Source organism: Fistularia commersonii, chromosome 26, assembly GCF_037954325.1.
Source record: "Fistularia commersonii isolate RoL2024-O1a breed Wild chromosome 26, RoL_Fcom_v1.0, whole genome shotgun sequence".
NCBI lineage: Eukaryota > Metazoa > Chordata > Actinopteri > Syngnathiformes > Fistulariidae > Fistularia > Fistularia commersonii.
The window spans coordinates 10,015,753-10,033,031 of NC_141309.1; the positions used below are offsets into that span (position 1 = coordinate 10,015,753).

The following is a 17,279-nucleotide window of genomic DNA, read 5'->3' on the forward strand; positions in this document are numbered from 1 at the left end:
TGATCTCAGCTCTACAGTCAGCAATCTTGCATAAAGTCACCCTGAAATATTTACCAATCAGTGGCAAGTGCAAAAAAAAAAAAAGAAAAAACTATGATGGATGTAATCCAATTTTAGGCTATGGATGAGTGAATGCCTCAGGGAGAGAAGAAAGAGCTTGAAAGCCTCGAAATATAGGAGTGATGTACAATATCATCTATGTAGAAATCACCACAGGGAAAACCCACCTAAAGTTTGTTTCAAACTAATTCTTAAGTATACTAAGAAACAGGAGAGTAAATTTAGTGGTGAAGATTTTTCTATGCACAATTGACACTACTATATTATACTAGTCTAATATGCTAGTGTGACTTCTCCTGGACACGACTGTCACGGAGTCATATGGACAACTTCTTCTTTTGGCTTTTCCCTTCAGGGGTTGCCACAGGGAATCAACCTTCTCCATCTAACTCTATTCTCTGGAACCTCCTCTCAAACCAACTACCTTCACATCATCTCTCACTACATCCATAAATCTTCTCTGTCTTCCTCAAAACCTCCTGCCTGGACGGACCTCCAACCGTCTACCAATATATTCACTATCCCTCCTCTGTACATTACCGAACCATCTCAGTCTGGCTTCTTCGACCTTCTCTCCATGACATCGAACATGTGCTCTTCCTCTGATACTCATTCCTTATCATATCCATCCCGGTCCCTCCCAAAGAGAACCTTAGCATCTTCATCTCTGGACAACAATAAACATGTCTTAAGATAGTGCTACAGAATATGAGCAATGATTCAGTAAGAAACTTGAAGTTTTTGCTCTGATACCCTTTATTTCATCTATTTACAAAAAATACAAAACTTGTCCCCTTGATGATGGGTTCACACAACATACAAATCCATTATAACATTTTCTTTGAAAGTAGGACATTTGTTAGGCACAACAGGGAGGGCGACTACGGATGCAGATGAAACCCAGGGAAATGTTTAACGTTTAAGTCTCTTGCATAACATTTCAGTTTTGTTGCGGTTTCATCCAGTTGGCAGCTTCTTTGCGTCCTTGTTTCAAACCCTGTAAAAAAAAAGAAAAAGGGATGATAAAATACTAAAGAGTGTTCTTCGAAAGAAAATCAAGGCCTCACCATTTTTTACTAAGCTGGAATTTAATAAAAACCTTTTACGAACTATACTAGAAAAACCTCACTAACAAGAAAAAAACTCCAAGTTACCCATTGCATTGTATAGCGTAATTGTTACTTTAATGACTAAACTACTCACTAATAGACATGGCTTGTGGTTTATGGGACTAACTTTAAAGATATTGGCACCAATGCATTCATGAAACACACTGGTTTTTGAACCAGTTAGCTGTGGAACACCAAATCAAAGCTCATGCAAAATTTATTAACAGTTTATTACTTCTAATTAATTGTTCTGAAGCACACATTTTCACCAAAACACAGCTAAACATTAGAACATACTACAATATTGCTGATATTGATATTGATATTTGAATAAAACGAATCCAAACAATACCTTCATCAGCTAGTATTCTTTATATATACCCACCAACTGAATGCATCCAATTACTGCCAGAAAACTACCAATGTTAACTGTTCTAATGAGTTGTTTATTTGTCAAATAAATTACTCATCAGCTAGTATTATAGGACTGTGATTTCAACTTCTGTTAGAGACAATTGGTCTTAATTTGCTTTATATCCTCTCGGTTGTATACCACCTTTCTTTTCTGAAAAGAGGCCACATCTTTAAAGCAATACGATTATACATTAGTATGCATAACACCCAAATTGCCCCTGGCTGTTATGTTAGGTAATTAATCAGGTAAATTTCTTACAAAATTTTCCTGATCAAACTAACAGAATTGCAGAAAAGAAAAATGATGTGAAGGATTTATATCTTTAAATTGTACCCAAACTGAAAGTGGTATTAAAATGCTACACTGCTGTAAGTTTTCTAGTTCTTTACATGACACAGACAATGTAAACTACACCTTAACTATTTTATTTCAATGAGTAACCAATAATAAGTTAATTGTCTCTGGCCACATACCAAGTAGAATCCAGTGTGATAACCACTCATGTACCAGGAGATGAGCATACTGCCCAGTGCCTCATCATCCACCATGTCAGGGCTCATTGGGGGAGGGGGAGGGATTATCTAATGAAAGCCAAACAAAAAAAATAAAAAATCAGGAATTGAGAAAATAAATACTGAGGACTGATATGTTATAAACCACAACTATCTACATTAATAACAAAAGTGTGGACAGTCATTACATGTATAACATAGATATAGCAAACTCACCGGTGGACTGAATGGCATCATGGGATGCCATGAGGGATGTACATGATCACGATCACCCGACTGTCTTCTCCAACTCTGGTAACGTCAAAAAGTAAAAGATGCATTCAATCTGTGGACTCATGCAAACTACATAATTGGTCACATTGTTTAACTCTATTGCCTAAGCTTATGTTGCATTACATATCCAAATATGTTTGATACAAAACAAAGTACTCCTCTCAACTAAATGCCTTTTGTTGTCTTCTGTAAAACCACACCTATCTGTTTGAGTGAGGCTCTCAAACTCAATATAATTTTTTTTCTAACAAACATCACGTTAATTGTTTTTTCATTCCTTCATTCATCATCTATCCCTTATTCTACACTTAAGGTTGCAGGGGATGCTGGAGCCTATCCCAGCTGTCATTGGGTGAGAAGTGGGGTACGTAGACCCTGGACTGGACTACCAGCCAATCACAGGGCCACATATAGAGGCAAAAAGCATTAACACTCTCATTCACACAATAGGGCGATACCCCCATTTTTCTAATTAGCCTTTCATGTTTTTGAATGTGGGAGGAAACTAGAGAACCCAGAGGAAATTGTGCAGACATGGGGAGAACATGCAAACTCTACACAGAAAGACCTGTGGGAGTCAAAGCAGGGTCCTTTGTGCTGTGAGATGGAATTGCAAAAAGGTCTGAAACCCCAGCAGGTATCATAATGGTTGCAGAATAACAAGGTAGGTACAGTCAGACACAGATGATGAGTGGAGTGAAGGGGCAACCCCACCCTTCAAAGGGTAAATGGTGTGTGTCTCCGAAAAAGGGCTAATTTGGGCTTGGGATATGGACGCGGGGCGATGGGGATATGGGGTGATAAGAAAGAGCTTAAGTCCAGAGTGCTAAAGTAGTGGTAAAATGAGTGAACGGAGGGAGAGAAGATTTCATTTATCCAATGACATAAATGTAAATAATACAGGGGGAGCTGGGTAAATTAAATATAAGTGTGCAATGATACCTGAACCTATAAAGAGTAAGCTACCCAAAACTTCAGGTGGAGAAATCCCAGAAATTATCAATTGCAGGAAAAGTCAAAAAAGTGCTCAGGTCTATAACCATAGGAGGATGCAAGATTAGTGACTGCAAGGAGAGGATGTCTTGTATTCCCCTCATATATTCATATAAGTGAGCTATAAGACAGCCTCTGGCTCTGACAATACTCTCACTGTACTATCAGTGATGATGGTAGAATGGAAAGAAAATGCAGTAAGGGAAAAAGACAGGTCTACTTGTAAGGGTTTACCTTGGAATGTTTATGTGAAGTGTAAGATAACGCTTTGCTTGACTGATGGGAGTATTGACGGCTTGGAGTTCAAGTGTACATAAACTTCAAAAATTCAAATCAAAGAAAAGATATGCTCAATTTAGTGGAGAGCATGAGTGTCACAAACCCCACCACAATGTTTTTTACTAGGCGTGTGGCATTTCATGGGAAGAGTTCAAGGTACAGCAGGTTTATTCACTTCAATTTTTTTATTTATTTTAGTAAGCAGTGAACTTTCCAGGACAGGGGAAAAACAAAGGAAAAAGTATCAAAATACAAGCAGCAGCTAAATGCAGACACTTATGAAACTTTGTAGTCTTTTAGGCAACCATAAGAGTTGAAATCTAAAACAAGCAATCCAGATTATAGGAAAAACATGTTTATCACCACTATGTTTGAGAGTTCATGTAGGAAAAGGGAAAGGCTTGAATGTCTGGTTGACGATCATCATGATCGGCTGTATACCTGAGCCAAAATTGAACAGAAGGTGTGTGAACAGACCAGTTAAGGATTTGGATACAACTACTGTAATCATGCTTATTCTTCATTGGAATATGAAAAGCTTGCTTACTATTGGTTGAGATGCGTACTGCCACCTTATTGTGATGGAGGGGTTTGCATGTCCTGGGGATCCCCAGAAGCTATGTTGCCGGGGGCTTTAGGCCCCTGATAGGGTCATCCAAGGCAAACAGGTCCTAGGTGAGGGACCAGACAAAGTGTGGCTCAAGAAGACCCCCAAATGATGAAAAGGTTTTTCCATGCTCAGGTGTGGGTCACCAGGCTCCTCCATGGAGGCGGGTGCCTGCCAAGGATCCAGGAGGAGCAATGTGTTTTTCATCCTGGCCACTGAAGAGTGGAACAGCGCTACAAGCATAAATATGTAGTAACTATGTATGATCAGTTCCAGAGTATGGTTCGCATTGCTGGTTTTGAGTCAGACTTGTTTCTGATGAGGTTTGGACTCTGCCAGAGCTGTCCTTTGTCACCACCAGCTCCGCTGGAGCAGTTCACAGCCGAATGTGAAGCAGTCAGCATCTCCAAATCTGAGGCTGTGGTTCATAGCCAGAAACAGGTGGAGTGACCGCTTTCTGTTGGGGAGGAGATCCTGCCTCAAGTGGAAAGGTTCAGGTACCTTGGGGTCTTGTTCACGAGCCAGGGAAGGATGGAATAGGAGATCAACAGGCAGATCAGTGAAGAAGAAGCTGAGCTTAAAGGCAAAGCTCTCAATTTACCGGTCAATCTACGTTCCTAACTTCATCTATGTTAACAAGCTGTGGGTCGTGACTGAAAGAACAAGGTTGCAAATCCAAGCGGCTGAAATGAGCTTTCTCTGCAGGGCTTCCGGGCTCTTCCTTAAGAGATAAGGTGAGGAGCTCGGCCATCCGAAGGGGCTAAGAGTAGAGTTGCTGCTCCTCCATGTGGAAAGGAGTCAGAGGAGGTGGTTCAGGCTTGGGTTAGGATGCCTCCTTGTGAGTTGTTCAATCAGGAGAAGGCCTCAGGGAAGACCCAGGACATGCTGGAGAGACTGGGCTTGGGAACGCCTCGGGATCCCCCTGGAGAGCTGGGCCAAGTAGCCCGGGAGAAGGAGGTCTGGGCTTCTCTACTTCTGCTGCTGCCTCCGCAACCTGATCCCAGAAAAGCAGCAGAAGATGGATAGATGTATGGAAGGATGGATGGAGACAGCTTGTACTGGGGTAAAACCAGACATATCTGAATCCAGGTAAAACTTGGATTGGATGGAACATGGATTTACTGCTGTATGGGTATATAGCAAGGAGGGCTGGAGGGAGAAGTGTTTGCCTTTATACAGTGAGGTACTCCATAAAGAACCTGGAACTGGAGGTAATACCACTCTGTGATTGCCAAACACGAATAAAACCCCTCAAGAAAAGACCAATATGGAGGCTGCGGAAAAAAGCCAAAGAACATAGGACTACCGTTGCTGGGTTTAAGGGAAAAGGCTGATTATAAATGATTAAAAGTCAAGTAAAAGGCTGCCATTGAGAGAGCTGTGAGGAAAGTGCCCGGACAGGGACTACATTGGGTAGTGTGGTGATTTTAATGGACTCAATAAATACTGGCAGTGTGACAGAAGAGAAGCAGGTGGGCAGCTAATAGTGGGGCCCTTGGAATTTAGTATGTTTGAGCATGGTGGTGGTAAAGAATAGATACCTAAACAAGGGAAGAATCCGCACTGGTTCTGACAGGTCTGAAACATCGGTCTGACATTTGAGCGTATACCAGGGAGGAACTATCAGGACTTATCATCATCAAGTAAGGTGTTAGATAAGAATAAGAATAAGAACAACTTTATTAATCCCGAAGGAAATTGCTGTGCCAGAGTTACAGAAAATATAACAGTAATAAATAATAAAAGAAAAGGCAGAATTAGAAATAAAAATAAACTATAAACTATAAAGTGTCTCAGTGAAACTATAAAGTGTCTTAGTAAACAGTGATAAAACTATAAGTGTCTTAGTAACAAGTGAGGTAAGGAGTGCACAATAGTATGATAGAAGGGAAAATTGTAGTGTAGCTGTTATGAGATGAGATGAAATATTGCACAGTGTAGCTGTTATGAGATGAAATATTGCAGTTTCTGAAAATTGCACAGTGAAATGAAATATTGCACAGTTTGTTTTTTTTTAGGTTAAAGATAGGTTTTTATGGTTGCCAGCTAGATATGTATTTCAATAACAGCAACCTTTGACTATATTGATGGGAAACAGATTTTCTGAAGGAAAGTAACAGGCACCTGGTCAGTTAAATGGAATAATGGATATTGAATCACTTGACTGTAAAACAAAGACGGGTATAAAGCATACTGCATAAAAATTCAGAAAATGAGGAGAAAGAGTAAACATTAATTCTGTGGTGAAATGATGAGTGTAAGGAAACAGTGAAAAAACAGAAAAGAGGCATTGAAAACATTTGGAATAACTTTTTCTTTCAAACAAATGATAAAATATAAGCTTGCCTAACCGTTGTGAGAACACAATAAGGAAGGATAAAGGATACATTGACGAAGGAACTGCTGTTCATTTGGATGAAGAACTTTGGTTAAGTGAGGTGTGGGGAATGATAAAGAGGATCAGGGGGGAAAGAATAGAGGGGTACTAGTCAGTGTTGTCTGATGAAAAAAAATGCTCTAACAAATAAGGAAAGAGTAAAATTAATGGCAGGCAGTTTTGTTAAGGGATTCAATAATTCAGCTGAAAAGGGAAGTAGAAAAAGAGACAAATAGAGTTTGAAACCATGGAGACAATGGGGAGAAATAAGAACAACTATGAGCTAGACATTCTTTTCAGCATGTCAGAGTTAAGAAAGGCACAGAATCAAAAGACTGCACCACGAAAGGAATAAACACGCTTTTATCATGGAATCTAACTGAATTAACTGTAGAGAATCTGTGACTGTTTTGAAACACATTGTGGGAAGGAAGGAAAATGCCAGGGTGTTGGAAGGGGGAAATAATCCTTCCAAAGAGAAAGCCTGCAAGACACCAACAGCTTGCAGACTATAGGCCAGTTACCTTGATGTCAGTGGGATGTGGTGAATGAGAGCTCAAAGTAAACATTAGAAAAGGAATAGATCCAGGTCAAATAGAAACACTAAGGATCTATTGATGTATTTCAGACCCCTGAATATACATGATATATACTTCAGATATAGTAAATACAGTCATGTTTGCAGTGTTCTTTAACATTGAAAATAATTGTGATATGTTTCTAATTAAAAAAAGTAGACACACTGGCAGAAAAAATGACAGGTGCCATTTTTTTTTTTTACTTGACTGACTGAAATAAATACAGTTTGTGAAATAGTTGTCAAACCTTGTCAACCAGACCTAGCTTTTCTTCTTGAAGATATCTTTTAGAAGAAAAACTAAGTCCAGTTGCCATGATTTGATTTGACTACAATTAACAATGACCTGGATGACTGAGATCCTTCATAGACACATATTTGAAAGACAAAAAGTGACCATAAAATTTTGCAGAATAGGGCAAGTGGAAAATCAGTTAAAAGTATTTCAGGGTCAAGAACCAAAATTGATCAAATGAAATTGATAACATCTTTCTTCTGGAAAGAAGAATTAGAGAGCAGTGACTGCTGAGAATAAATGAAGATGGAAAATGGACGGCAACTCCAAAAATGGGATTTCCAGGAACCTGAAGAACAGTCAATGGCAGTGTTGTCAAACTGACCAAGGAGGCGCTCAGTCATTCATTCTCTATATCTCTCATTCAGTAATACAAAGATTCTGGAGTGTCTGCACTCCATGACATTGTATTAGTTAATTCTAACTGACATTGGATAAGAAGCTGTTATGCCTTGGACTGGTTGGCAGTCAATCAAAAGGCTACATCATGTGCCATATAACTATTTTTATAAACATTCACAGTTACGGCCGCATCGGAGTCTTAAATTAACCCAGTTCAAGTTTTACACCTATTGGAGGAAACCACAGAATCTAGAGAGAATCCATGTGTGAACAAGGACAACATGCAAATTGCACATACAGACATCACAGTCGGTCACTAGAATCAAATTGCAAATTTTTGCACTGTTGGGTGGGAGTGCTAACCAATGGGCCACCACCACTACATTATGAAATAATGTACAATATGAAAACTACAATACAATATGAAAACGTTTGAAGGAATATTACTCTTTTAGAATAATTATATCAATCAAAATGCAACTACATTGCATATAGTGGGACAGTAGTTTTGTGTCCACGATAACAGAGGCGGGGCATGTTTTGTCTTACCTGCCTGAAAGCTGGCATGGATGGTGGGCCAGGAGGAAAACCAGTAGTCCACATAGGAGGGGGTGCTTTGTTAGTCTTGGGCTTTTGGGTTTTATTGTGTAACTTTTGATGGTGATAGTTTGGTGTAGTGGACCTGTCACTCTCCTCTGTTGAAGATTCTGCCTCATTTACCTAAATGATAAACAAATGCCCGATAATTGACTTTGTTGTGTAGCCGGTAGACTACACAAAGAGATTCTTGAATATTTTAGTCTATTCTGTTTTGGCAGTCAAGTAAAGCAACAAAAAGGGCAACTGCAATGCTAAAAAGGAACAACAAACCAGTAAGGGGAACATAAGTCTTTTTTTTTTATTTATTTCTAAATCCCCATTTACTCATTTTCCAAATCCTTTGGAGTTAGGGTTAATACCCATAAAGAACTAACATGATTTTAAAGCTAAATATATTGTGTAATTTGCATAAATAACTTTTGCTTGCTTAATCTGGGCAGAGAACCTTCACAGTGCAAGTTACAAATATATTCCCACATCTTGGCAATGTACAGCTGCCAATTCTGTACTCAAAGAGTTCACTTCACTCAAAAACATAAATGTTATGTGCCAAAGATGATTAGTCAAAGAGGGTTTCAGTAAGTAAAACACAGAGTTGCACCTAAATGATTCAGTCTAATACTTTCCTCACACATCTATCAAAGCCAGCCTAACATGTTTTGCATTTGAATCCTAAGATGTCCACATCTTGGACATTTGAGTATTTAATACTGACTGAAATTGCTAAGATGACCAGACATTTAAGTAAGTTAGCAATCGATATATATTCATTCAGAAAAAAAAAGACAAAAAGAAAATGCAATACTTTACATTAGTTATGGCTTCATCGTGACCTTGGGAAACCTCTGCGAGCAAGTCTTCAAGATACTGCTCCTCCTCATTACCATAGTCTGTATAAACGACGACACAAGTCCCTTTCATCTTGTCTATGGAAGAAATGGTCGCAGCATACAGTTGGCCATCCTCTGACCAGTACGCATTGCAAGAATCCCCAACATGCCACTGTAATGAAAATGTGTTATGTTGAATAACAATACGCATTCAAATTATTCAAATATACATGCAACATCTTCTGGCCAAAAAAGTTAGTTAAGACAAGACTAGACTTCAGACTAGTTGAGAATATGCAAAAATGCTATGTTAAGCTGATATAACCAACATTACAAAGCGTATCTTAACAATTTCTCGCAACAAATAAATGTGAAAGCCTTACTGATAGCTTTTAGCTAAAATGTCTAGCCTTGTTCACTATGCAGCTAACATGCTTTCAGTTAGCCCCAGAAATATTTCGACAGTGACACAATCTTCATGATTCGGGCTCTGCATGCTACCATATTGGATTTGAAATGAAACAACTACAACAGAATTGAAGTGCAGACTTGAAGGTTCAATCTAGAGGCTGAACAAAAATATATGATGAAACAAGTAGGAATTGCAGCTATTTTTAAACAAACGCTCCTCATTTCGGGGGCTCAAAAGTAATTGGACAAATAAACATAACCCTGAGTAAAATGTTACTTTTCAATATTTTGTTGAGAGTCCTTTGCAGCAAATGGCTGCCTGAACTCTGGAACCCATAGATATCCCCAAACGCTGGGTTTCCTCCTTTGTGATGCTTTGCCAGCCCTTTATTGCAGCTGTCTTCAGTTGTTGCTTGTTTGTGGGTCTTTATGCCTCAAGTTTTGTCATGAGCAAGTAAAATGCATGCTCAATTGGGTTGAGATCTGATGATTGCTGAATATTCCACTTCTTTGATTTAAAAAAACTCCTGGGTTGCTTTTGCAGTATGTTTTGGATCACTGTCCATCTGCACTGTGAAGCACTGGCCAATCAACTGTGCTGCATTTGGCTGAATCTGAGCAGAAAGTATATCCCTATACACTTCAGAATTCATCCAGCTGCTTCTTTCTTTTGTCACATCATCAGTAAACACAAGTGACCCAGTGCATGCCATCACACTGCCTCCACCATGTTTTACAGAAAAATGTGGTGTGCTTTGGATCATGAGCTGTTCCAATTCTTCTCCAAACTTTTTTCTTCCCTCGAATCTGTGGTCTTCTGTGCACATCCAGGTCTTTTGGAATTCCCAAGCTCACAAGTGCACTCTTTCTTTTTCAGAATGTACCAAACTGTTGATTTGGCCACTCCTAACATTTCTGCTATCTCTCTGATGGATTTCTTCTTTTTTTCAGTCTCAGGATGGTCGGTTTCACCTCCAATGAGACCTCCTTTGACCGCAGGTTGTGTGTTCACAGCAACAGCTTCCAAACGCAAACGCCACAACTGCTTAATTGATGATAGTTTACTGAGGGAAGAGCCCATGCATCCTTGTTTTTTTGCAGACTTCTAAGTCAATTGTCCAATTACTTTTGGTCCCTTGAAAAAATGGCAGCTACGTATTACAGAGCTGTAATTCCTAAAACTTTACTCCAATTTGGATGTGAATACTCTCAAATTACAGCTGAGAGTCTGCACTTTAAGCCCATATTGATTATAAATTATATATTGATTATAATTGTATCTTGAATATGTTTTCATATTCAGCTAAAGTAAGAAAACTTGTATCACTTTCCAAATATTTCTGGCCCTAACACAAGTAAGAATTAGCAGGAGATGCTGGCATATTTATAGCAGCAAAGATGCAATTTGAATGCAACTCATAAGTAATGCATGGTTTTCAACATTGATATAATTTACAAAGATTTTTAGAGACCATAAGCAGACTCAGTTCATGAATGAAAGACAACAAATCTTATAGTGACATCAATGCTTTATTGCCATAGGTTCATTGGAAAATTGGTGTTGCAACCTTCCTGACTGGCTCCTACCTGTTTTCATAGAGCTGCTCTATTTTCAACTGCCAATAGAGGCCCCGAAAAAAACCCTTACACAACCACACATTTCCAGAACAGCACCAATATTCATTGAGTAGAGATACAATATTGTTGTGATTGTAAGCCTTGTCATTATTTGGTACTGTTCCCCTTCTATACCAGACAACACCAGGTAACACTCCTATACCTTCCCAACCATTGTACCCCCTTAATCTTCCCTGACTGAGTTTTAATTGAAGTTGAATCACAGCAATTTCCTAAATGCACCATTTCTTACACATCTTTGTCTCTTAATTACCGCTTGGGCTTACTCTTTTTGAATAATATGCAGAAATAAGTTCAGTTGTAGGGGTTTAGATTTTCTTCTTTGCACTTCTTTCGACATAACACCACTTTTAACTTTGTGTTTTAATTGAGTCTTCCCTTGCTATTACAAATAAAACCGTCTTTTATTTTACTGTCAAGTAATTTGGTATCCATCTGTACATTTAACTGTTGAACGTGACATTCAAATTGCATCATAAAAATATACGAAATCAACTTTGTTATTGAAATATACTAGAAAATTATCCTGAACCTTATTGGTGCACTTTTCAGTTATAAACATATGTTTTGGTTTCTGGGACCAAAGTTAGATTCAGAACAAGTTCTTTTCCTATATTTGCATCTATTCTTTTGCCACTTCCATAACTGCAGTGCCACTGCATTTAAGTAACGTGTCTGCAAATCTTGTTGGATGTGAAGACAAGTCCTCCAATCATCAATGACAAAAAAGGTGAATATTCCACCATTATCTATGAGGTTTAAATAAGACATTTGAGAAAAGCCCTTAAAAAAGCACTTTATTACATCTTCTAAGAGAGCTGAGGTCTTTCACTCTGCCTGGCCCCAATGTAAAGCAGAAAGTGGTTTCAAGATTGAGCAGTTGATTTTCAGTTAAGTGCTCCTTTCTTTGGAGGTCTCTAATGCATTTCACAATTTGTGATCATGTCCGATTATTGCTTTGCGCAGATGCACTGAATTACGTTATTCAGTTAATCCAAATGACTTTAAATTATACTAGTGAATAGAAGCCTGCAACTTTTCACAAAGACTACAGACTTTGATATATCACCTTCAATTGCTACTACCCCACACACATCAGTTAAGTTAATAGAGACATTAATTTTTCAAACATTTCCCATTGATTCATCTGCTCCCACCCGAAAAAAAACTTAATACCACATTCCTGATCCAATCCCCTGAAACAAATACCTATGAATGCGATGTACCACTTTTAATGTTATTTGCAAAATGCAAAACAGTGAAATTCACCAAGCATTTATACAACGCGATGCATTTTTCTTTAATGCGTCCCACTGGCTGGGAGAAGCCTACATGAGCAACAATCGGTGCACTACTGCTGCATCATCACGCTTCAGCAGTTAAAGAGCAGATAGGATCTATTAATTATACATAAATTGATCATAAAACTGCAATGGAATTTATTGATCAATCAGGAAAAAACAGGAAAATTACATATTGCCAAGTAAGTTGCTATTTATAAATCACCTGTTTCTACATATTAAGCTTGTTTTCTGTCATTTTGTGATCAAAAGGATTCTGGTTGATGAGAGAAGATTGAACTCCATTAGACCTGAGTGAGAGCAATCTGCGAAGGAGACATATTACTATAATAGTTAATATTTCCTGTTTGGTTTAATATCATTAGTGGAGCATGGCAACCAAAACAAATTTTACAAACACCTTAAATTTTATATATATATATTTTTTTTTTTTAATGTATTATTTTTACATGGTTGTGATGGAAACACAGTGTGACATGCCATTCAGTCAGTCAGTTATCCATCTGTTCCCATTACAACTAAAATTTACTCTCCTCTAGCTGTAATTTCTGATCTGCTCCTGGTCTTCAGAATACCGAGCAGGCTTGCCATTATCAAGTATGTGGTTCTTAATTTACATATAAACAGGCATTTTGAACCCCTTTAGTTGACACAACTGACTTGGATTAAGGTGGACATTAAACTTAACATTAGTTTTAGTGGGCCTCCTTCCCTGAATACATAACTTCTGGTTGACAGTTTTCTAAGTGTGGGACAAGTTATCTGGCAATTCCAACGCGAAACTTCACAGTATGTCTGTGTGTATCAAAATACTTGTCATGCAATAAAAATGCAAATCAATTACTTAATAATCATACAATGTGATATTCTGGATTTTTGTTTAAGATTCCATCACTCAGAGTTGAACAGTACCTACAATAAAAATGACAGACCTCTACAAGCTTAGTGAGAAAAGCTGAAAAATCAGCAGTGTATCAAATACTTGTTCTCCCCACTGTATCCAAGTTCATCCATTCTTTAAACACATAAATTTATCAGCATTTTAACCTATACTTTGCCCTGTAAAAACATGAAGATATAAACACAGTGTACACGCTACATAGTTGTCTCATTAAGATTAAATACACCAAGTCAATTTTTTTTACAAAGCTTATGTACAAAACACACTAAAGGGAAATCTCAACCCTCTACAAAGCCAGATGATCATTTTAACTTCCTACCTCTTTATTTGGTGTAGCGTTGGTTCGTTTCCTGCCTTGCTTATTCCTGTTCTTGCATTTTTTTTCTGGCGGGGGTTTCTTCAACGCCTGGGGCTCTTCTTCCCCCTTTAGGGCAGTCTGATGGAAAAATAGGAGACAAAGAGTGAAACGAGTTGAGAAACAATTCAAATAAGAAACTTTTAGTGGCGTGACGGAGCACTTCGCTTACCTTGAAGGATTTAACGGCCTTGTCATAAGCTTTTATCAACGCCGTGTCGTCCCATATGTCCGAGTCGTCACTCTAAAAAGGATTGATATAAGACATTACAGCAAAACTGACCCCGTCTCTGACAGAATGCATCGTTAACAATCACTGGCGACAATTTCTTTGTTGTTCAGACATTCACACTTCGGGTTTTTGTACTAACCCATTTAAATCTAAATGTGCGCTCATTGTAACGCTGACTACAGTTGTCTTTGTTTGCTAACCAATCCAATCCAGCATCGGCATTTGGCTTAGCTAGGTAGCTAGCTATGTCATCAAAAATAGCATTACGTCTTAAAAAAGTTAAAAAATAAATTCTTCTAATACTTGAATCTGCATAATAACCCACCTGCCCAGCACCGCGTGTGAAAAGAACCTCTTTGCAGCCATTCGCCATGTTATTTATCTTTTAATTTACACTGCCAGCATTGAACTACTACACGCGCAACGTTGGTCGACGGTGAATTGCGTCATGACTTTTCTGACGCATAATTCGGTCGACGCCGCGTTGGCCAGGCAACGAAATGAGTTGTACTACTAGACTGCCCGAAAACTAGACCGTCTAACATGTGATTGTATTTTTGTCAACCAAAAACAACTAAGCATTATAGTCTTAGAGATGAGTTCGTCTCTCAGTTCATCGGGTGCAAAAATAGTGGTTGCCGCGTCCAGCGATGAAAATCATCCTCCAGAAAACATGATTGACGGGTGAGTGTTTCCCCTTAATTCGTCGCATCTGCTCGGCTATAAGACAAATGTTGTATTTTCGTATTTATCAAAGACGCCACAACGATTTGGATCAGTGATGGCATTCGATGTTAGCAGTTCATCATTGACGACGACCTACTTTTGTGTCAGGGTCCATGAGAAACTGTGTCATGCAAATTTTCACATTTTTGGTGTGCATAACCCGGAGTTGCTCTTTCTCCTTTCGATACAGAAATCCAAAGACGTTTTGGTTGTCCACCGGGATGTTTCCACAAGAGTTCATCATTCGATTTCCCGATCACACCAAGGTCTCCTCTGTAACAGTTGACAGCTACAACGGTATGTCACAAAGTCACGTTAGAAAGCCACTTCGAAACAATTTAGAAATTGTTCCGTTGTATCAGTATTGAACACACGCACACATACCTCAAGTTTTGCTCTATATTGGGGTATTTCCATGAATGATTTTATGGAGCCAATATATCAGTCATCCAAATTCTTTGTGTGTATTACTTTTTCAGCTCAAGGTAGAAGGTTAGTGAGCATAGTCCTCTGCTGAAGGTTAAACAAAATAAACTATGCTGCTATTTTAAATACATTTTCTTTGAAATTCCACTTGATTTTCATTGCATCCAAAACTAAGGACATGGGAAATGACAGGTTGGCTCATATACCAGTACTTACTCCTGGCAAGCCTGCTGTAGTGTTGTTGAGCGCTGAACCCTGGCGCTACTCAGTGGCCTCCTTCTGCTTATGGTTCATCCATGATGGGTAAATGCGGTGGTCAAATTTCGCTGATGTGCTCCGTGTTTAACCAAATGTAACGAATAAAGCAATATTTATCTGTGTATCTTTCTATCTTTCCATGACCAAATCTTTAGTGACACCAACAAGAAGTGTTCTTGAACATATTGAGTTTTTTCAATAAATTAGCCATTCCCATTGTTTTATATTTGGTTAAAAAAAAGTTTGTTTCAGTTTGTTTTGCATTCCATGAAATACAGGAGTGAACAGTTGACATTTACAGTGGTATGTGTTCTCTGAATGAATCCCTTGTTCCACTGTTTGGTTATATCTTTTGAAGTCGAATAAAACGAGTGTGTTGAGCGGGACGAATGACATTTTCCCCTTGTTTTGCAGTCAAGCACCTAAAGGTAGAAAGGAAAACATCACAAGATGCTGCCCAATTTGATTTTGTTGGCGAGAAAGGTACAGATGACATTTACTGATTCACTCACCACCTGGTTTCTATCCAATACAAAATTAGAAAATTCATCAAGTATTTACATTTCTTGCAGAATTTCAACATTCAGAAGAACATCTTCAGTCAAATACAATTTCAGTACGTTGTATATAAAGATTTTCTCATGTCAAGTCTTTATTTATCTTTACATTCATTATTGTATGTTTGAAAGGCAAGCAAGTAATTCACAATGTTGCTTTTTACAGTTAAATGGGACCAATGCAACCCACCTTCGTTTCACCATCTCCTCAGGATATGATCATTTTATTTCTGTGCACAGAATAAATGTACAGAATTGACAGATGTGTTCATTAAACACCACTGGTTTCAATTTATATATGTACTCTATGGATTTTTTTAAATGTATTTTTTTACCTCAAATATGCATGCTTGCGTGTGCGCCCACACACACACATATCTGTTGTAGCCATCATGGGGACTATGGTACTATTATTACACTGCACTGATGTATGAAAAATGCATTCATTTGTAAAATCGGGGAGTGTGGATTTGATCCAGAAGTGTTTTTCCAGTATTGTACCACATAGTGCCATTTTAAGAGGGTCTTGTGAATACAGTATTTGCTCAAACTCTATTCAAAGTGCATATTTAATGTTATGGATCCAATTATGAAGGTTTTATCTTATTTTCACCTGTTCTTAGTAATTTCCGAACTGATATTTGGCCAAAGTTTAGAATATAACAGTTGGATTGTGATGAATGGCAGAATGACTTACAAAGGATTTATTCTCTCTGAGAGATAAAGTTAATTAACTAATTTTGAGCTGTGGGAGCTTAAATTGGCATTTGTACATCTCACCCCCTCCCCTTGTGGAGAATTTCTCCTCCCTAGAAAATGGAAACCAAGGGTGATGCAGCTGGGGGTTGGGGGACCAGATGGTTTCCCAGCCAACCAGCGAGTCTCTAAAGACTGCAGGCCTTTTCACACAAAGTACTTAAACCACCTTCTGTACTCATATCCTCCACGTATAAACACACTTGCACACAGACACCACCTCCTATCTACCTTCACTGCCGTGTCAACTTATCAGGAGCAAAGGGGTTCAGCAGTATATGACGACCCTTTGGGACTCCCTCCCCAATTATTTTGCTGACTGCAGAGGAGCATGGGGATTTGCTGAGGTTGTATAGTTTGGTCTGCATGCAAGACTCAGAATAAACCAATAAAAGTAAGAAATACATGCCTGAATAACAAGACCCTTGATATTTTAAAACAACTAATTG

The 17,279-nt window shown here is 38.4% G+C and overlaps 2 protein-coding genes across 2 annotated transcripts; one reads left to right on the forward strand and one right to left on the reverse strand.

The window, feature by feature from the left end:
* Positions 1-810: 810 nt before the first annotated feature.
* smn1 (survival of motor neuron 1, telomeric) lies at positions 811-14,553 on the reverse strand. The gene is made up of 8 exons (XM_086174154.1): positions 14,433-14,553; positions 14,048-14,119; positions 13,840-13,956; positions 9,250-9,441; positions 8,389-8,559; positions 2,313-2,387; positions 2,058-2,165; positions 811-1,057 (listed from the first exon to the last, which is right to left on the reverse strand). The coding sequence occupies exons 1-8, from the start codon at positions 14,478-14,480 to the stop codon at positions 1,001-1,003; spliced, it is 840 nt and encodes a 279-aa protein (XP_086030280.1). The 5' UTR covers positions 14,481-14,553; the 3' UTR covers positions 811-1,000.
* Positions 14,554-14,585: 32 nt separating this feature from the next.
* hspb11 (heat shock protein, alpha-crystallin-related, b11) lies at positions 14,586-16,369 on the forward strand. The gene is made up of 5 exons (XM_086174138.1): positions 14,586-14,791; positions 15,024-15,130; positions 15,932-16,000; positions 16,090-16,133; positions 16,241-16,369. The coding sequence occupies exons 1-5, from the start codon at positions 14,703-14,705 to the stop codon at positions 16,331-16,333; spliced, it is 402 nt and encodes a 133-aa protein (XP_086030264.1). The 5' UTR covers positions 14,586-14,702; the 3' UTR covers positions 16,334-16,369.
* Positions 16,370-17,279: the final 910 nt, after the last annotated feature.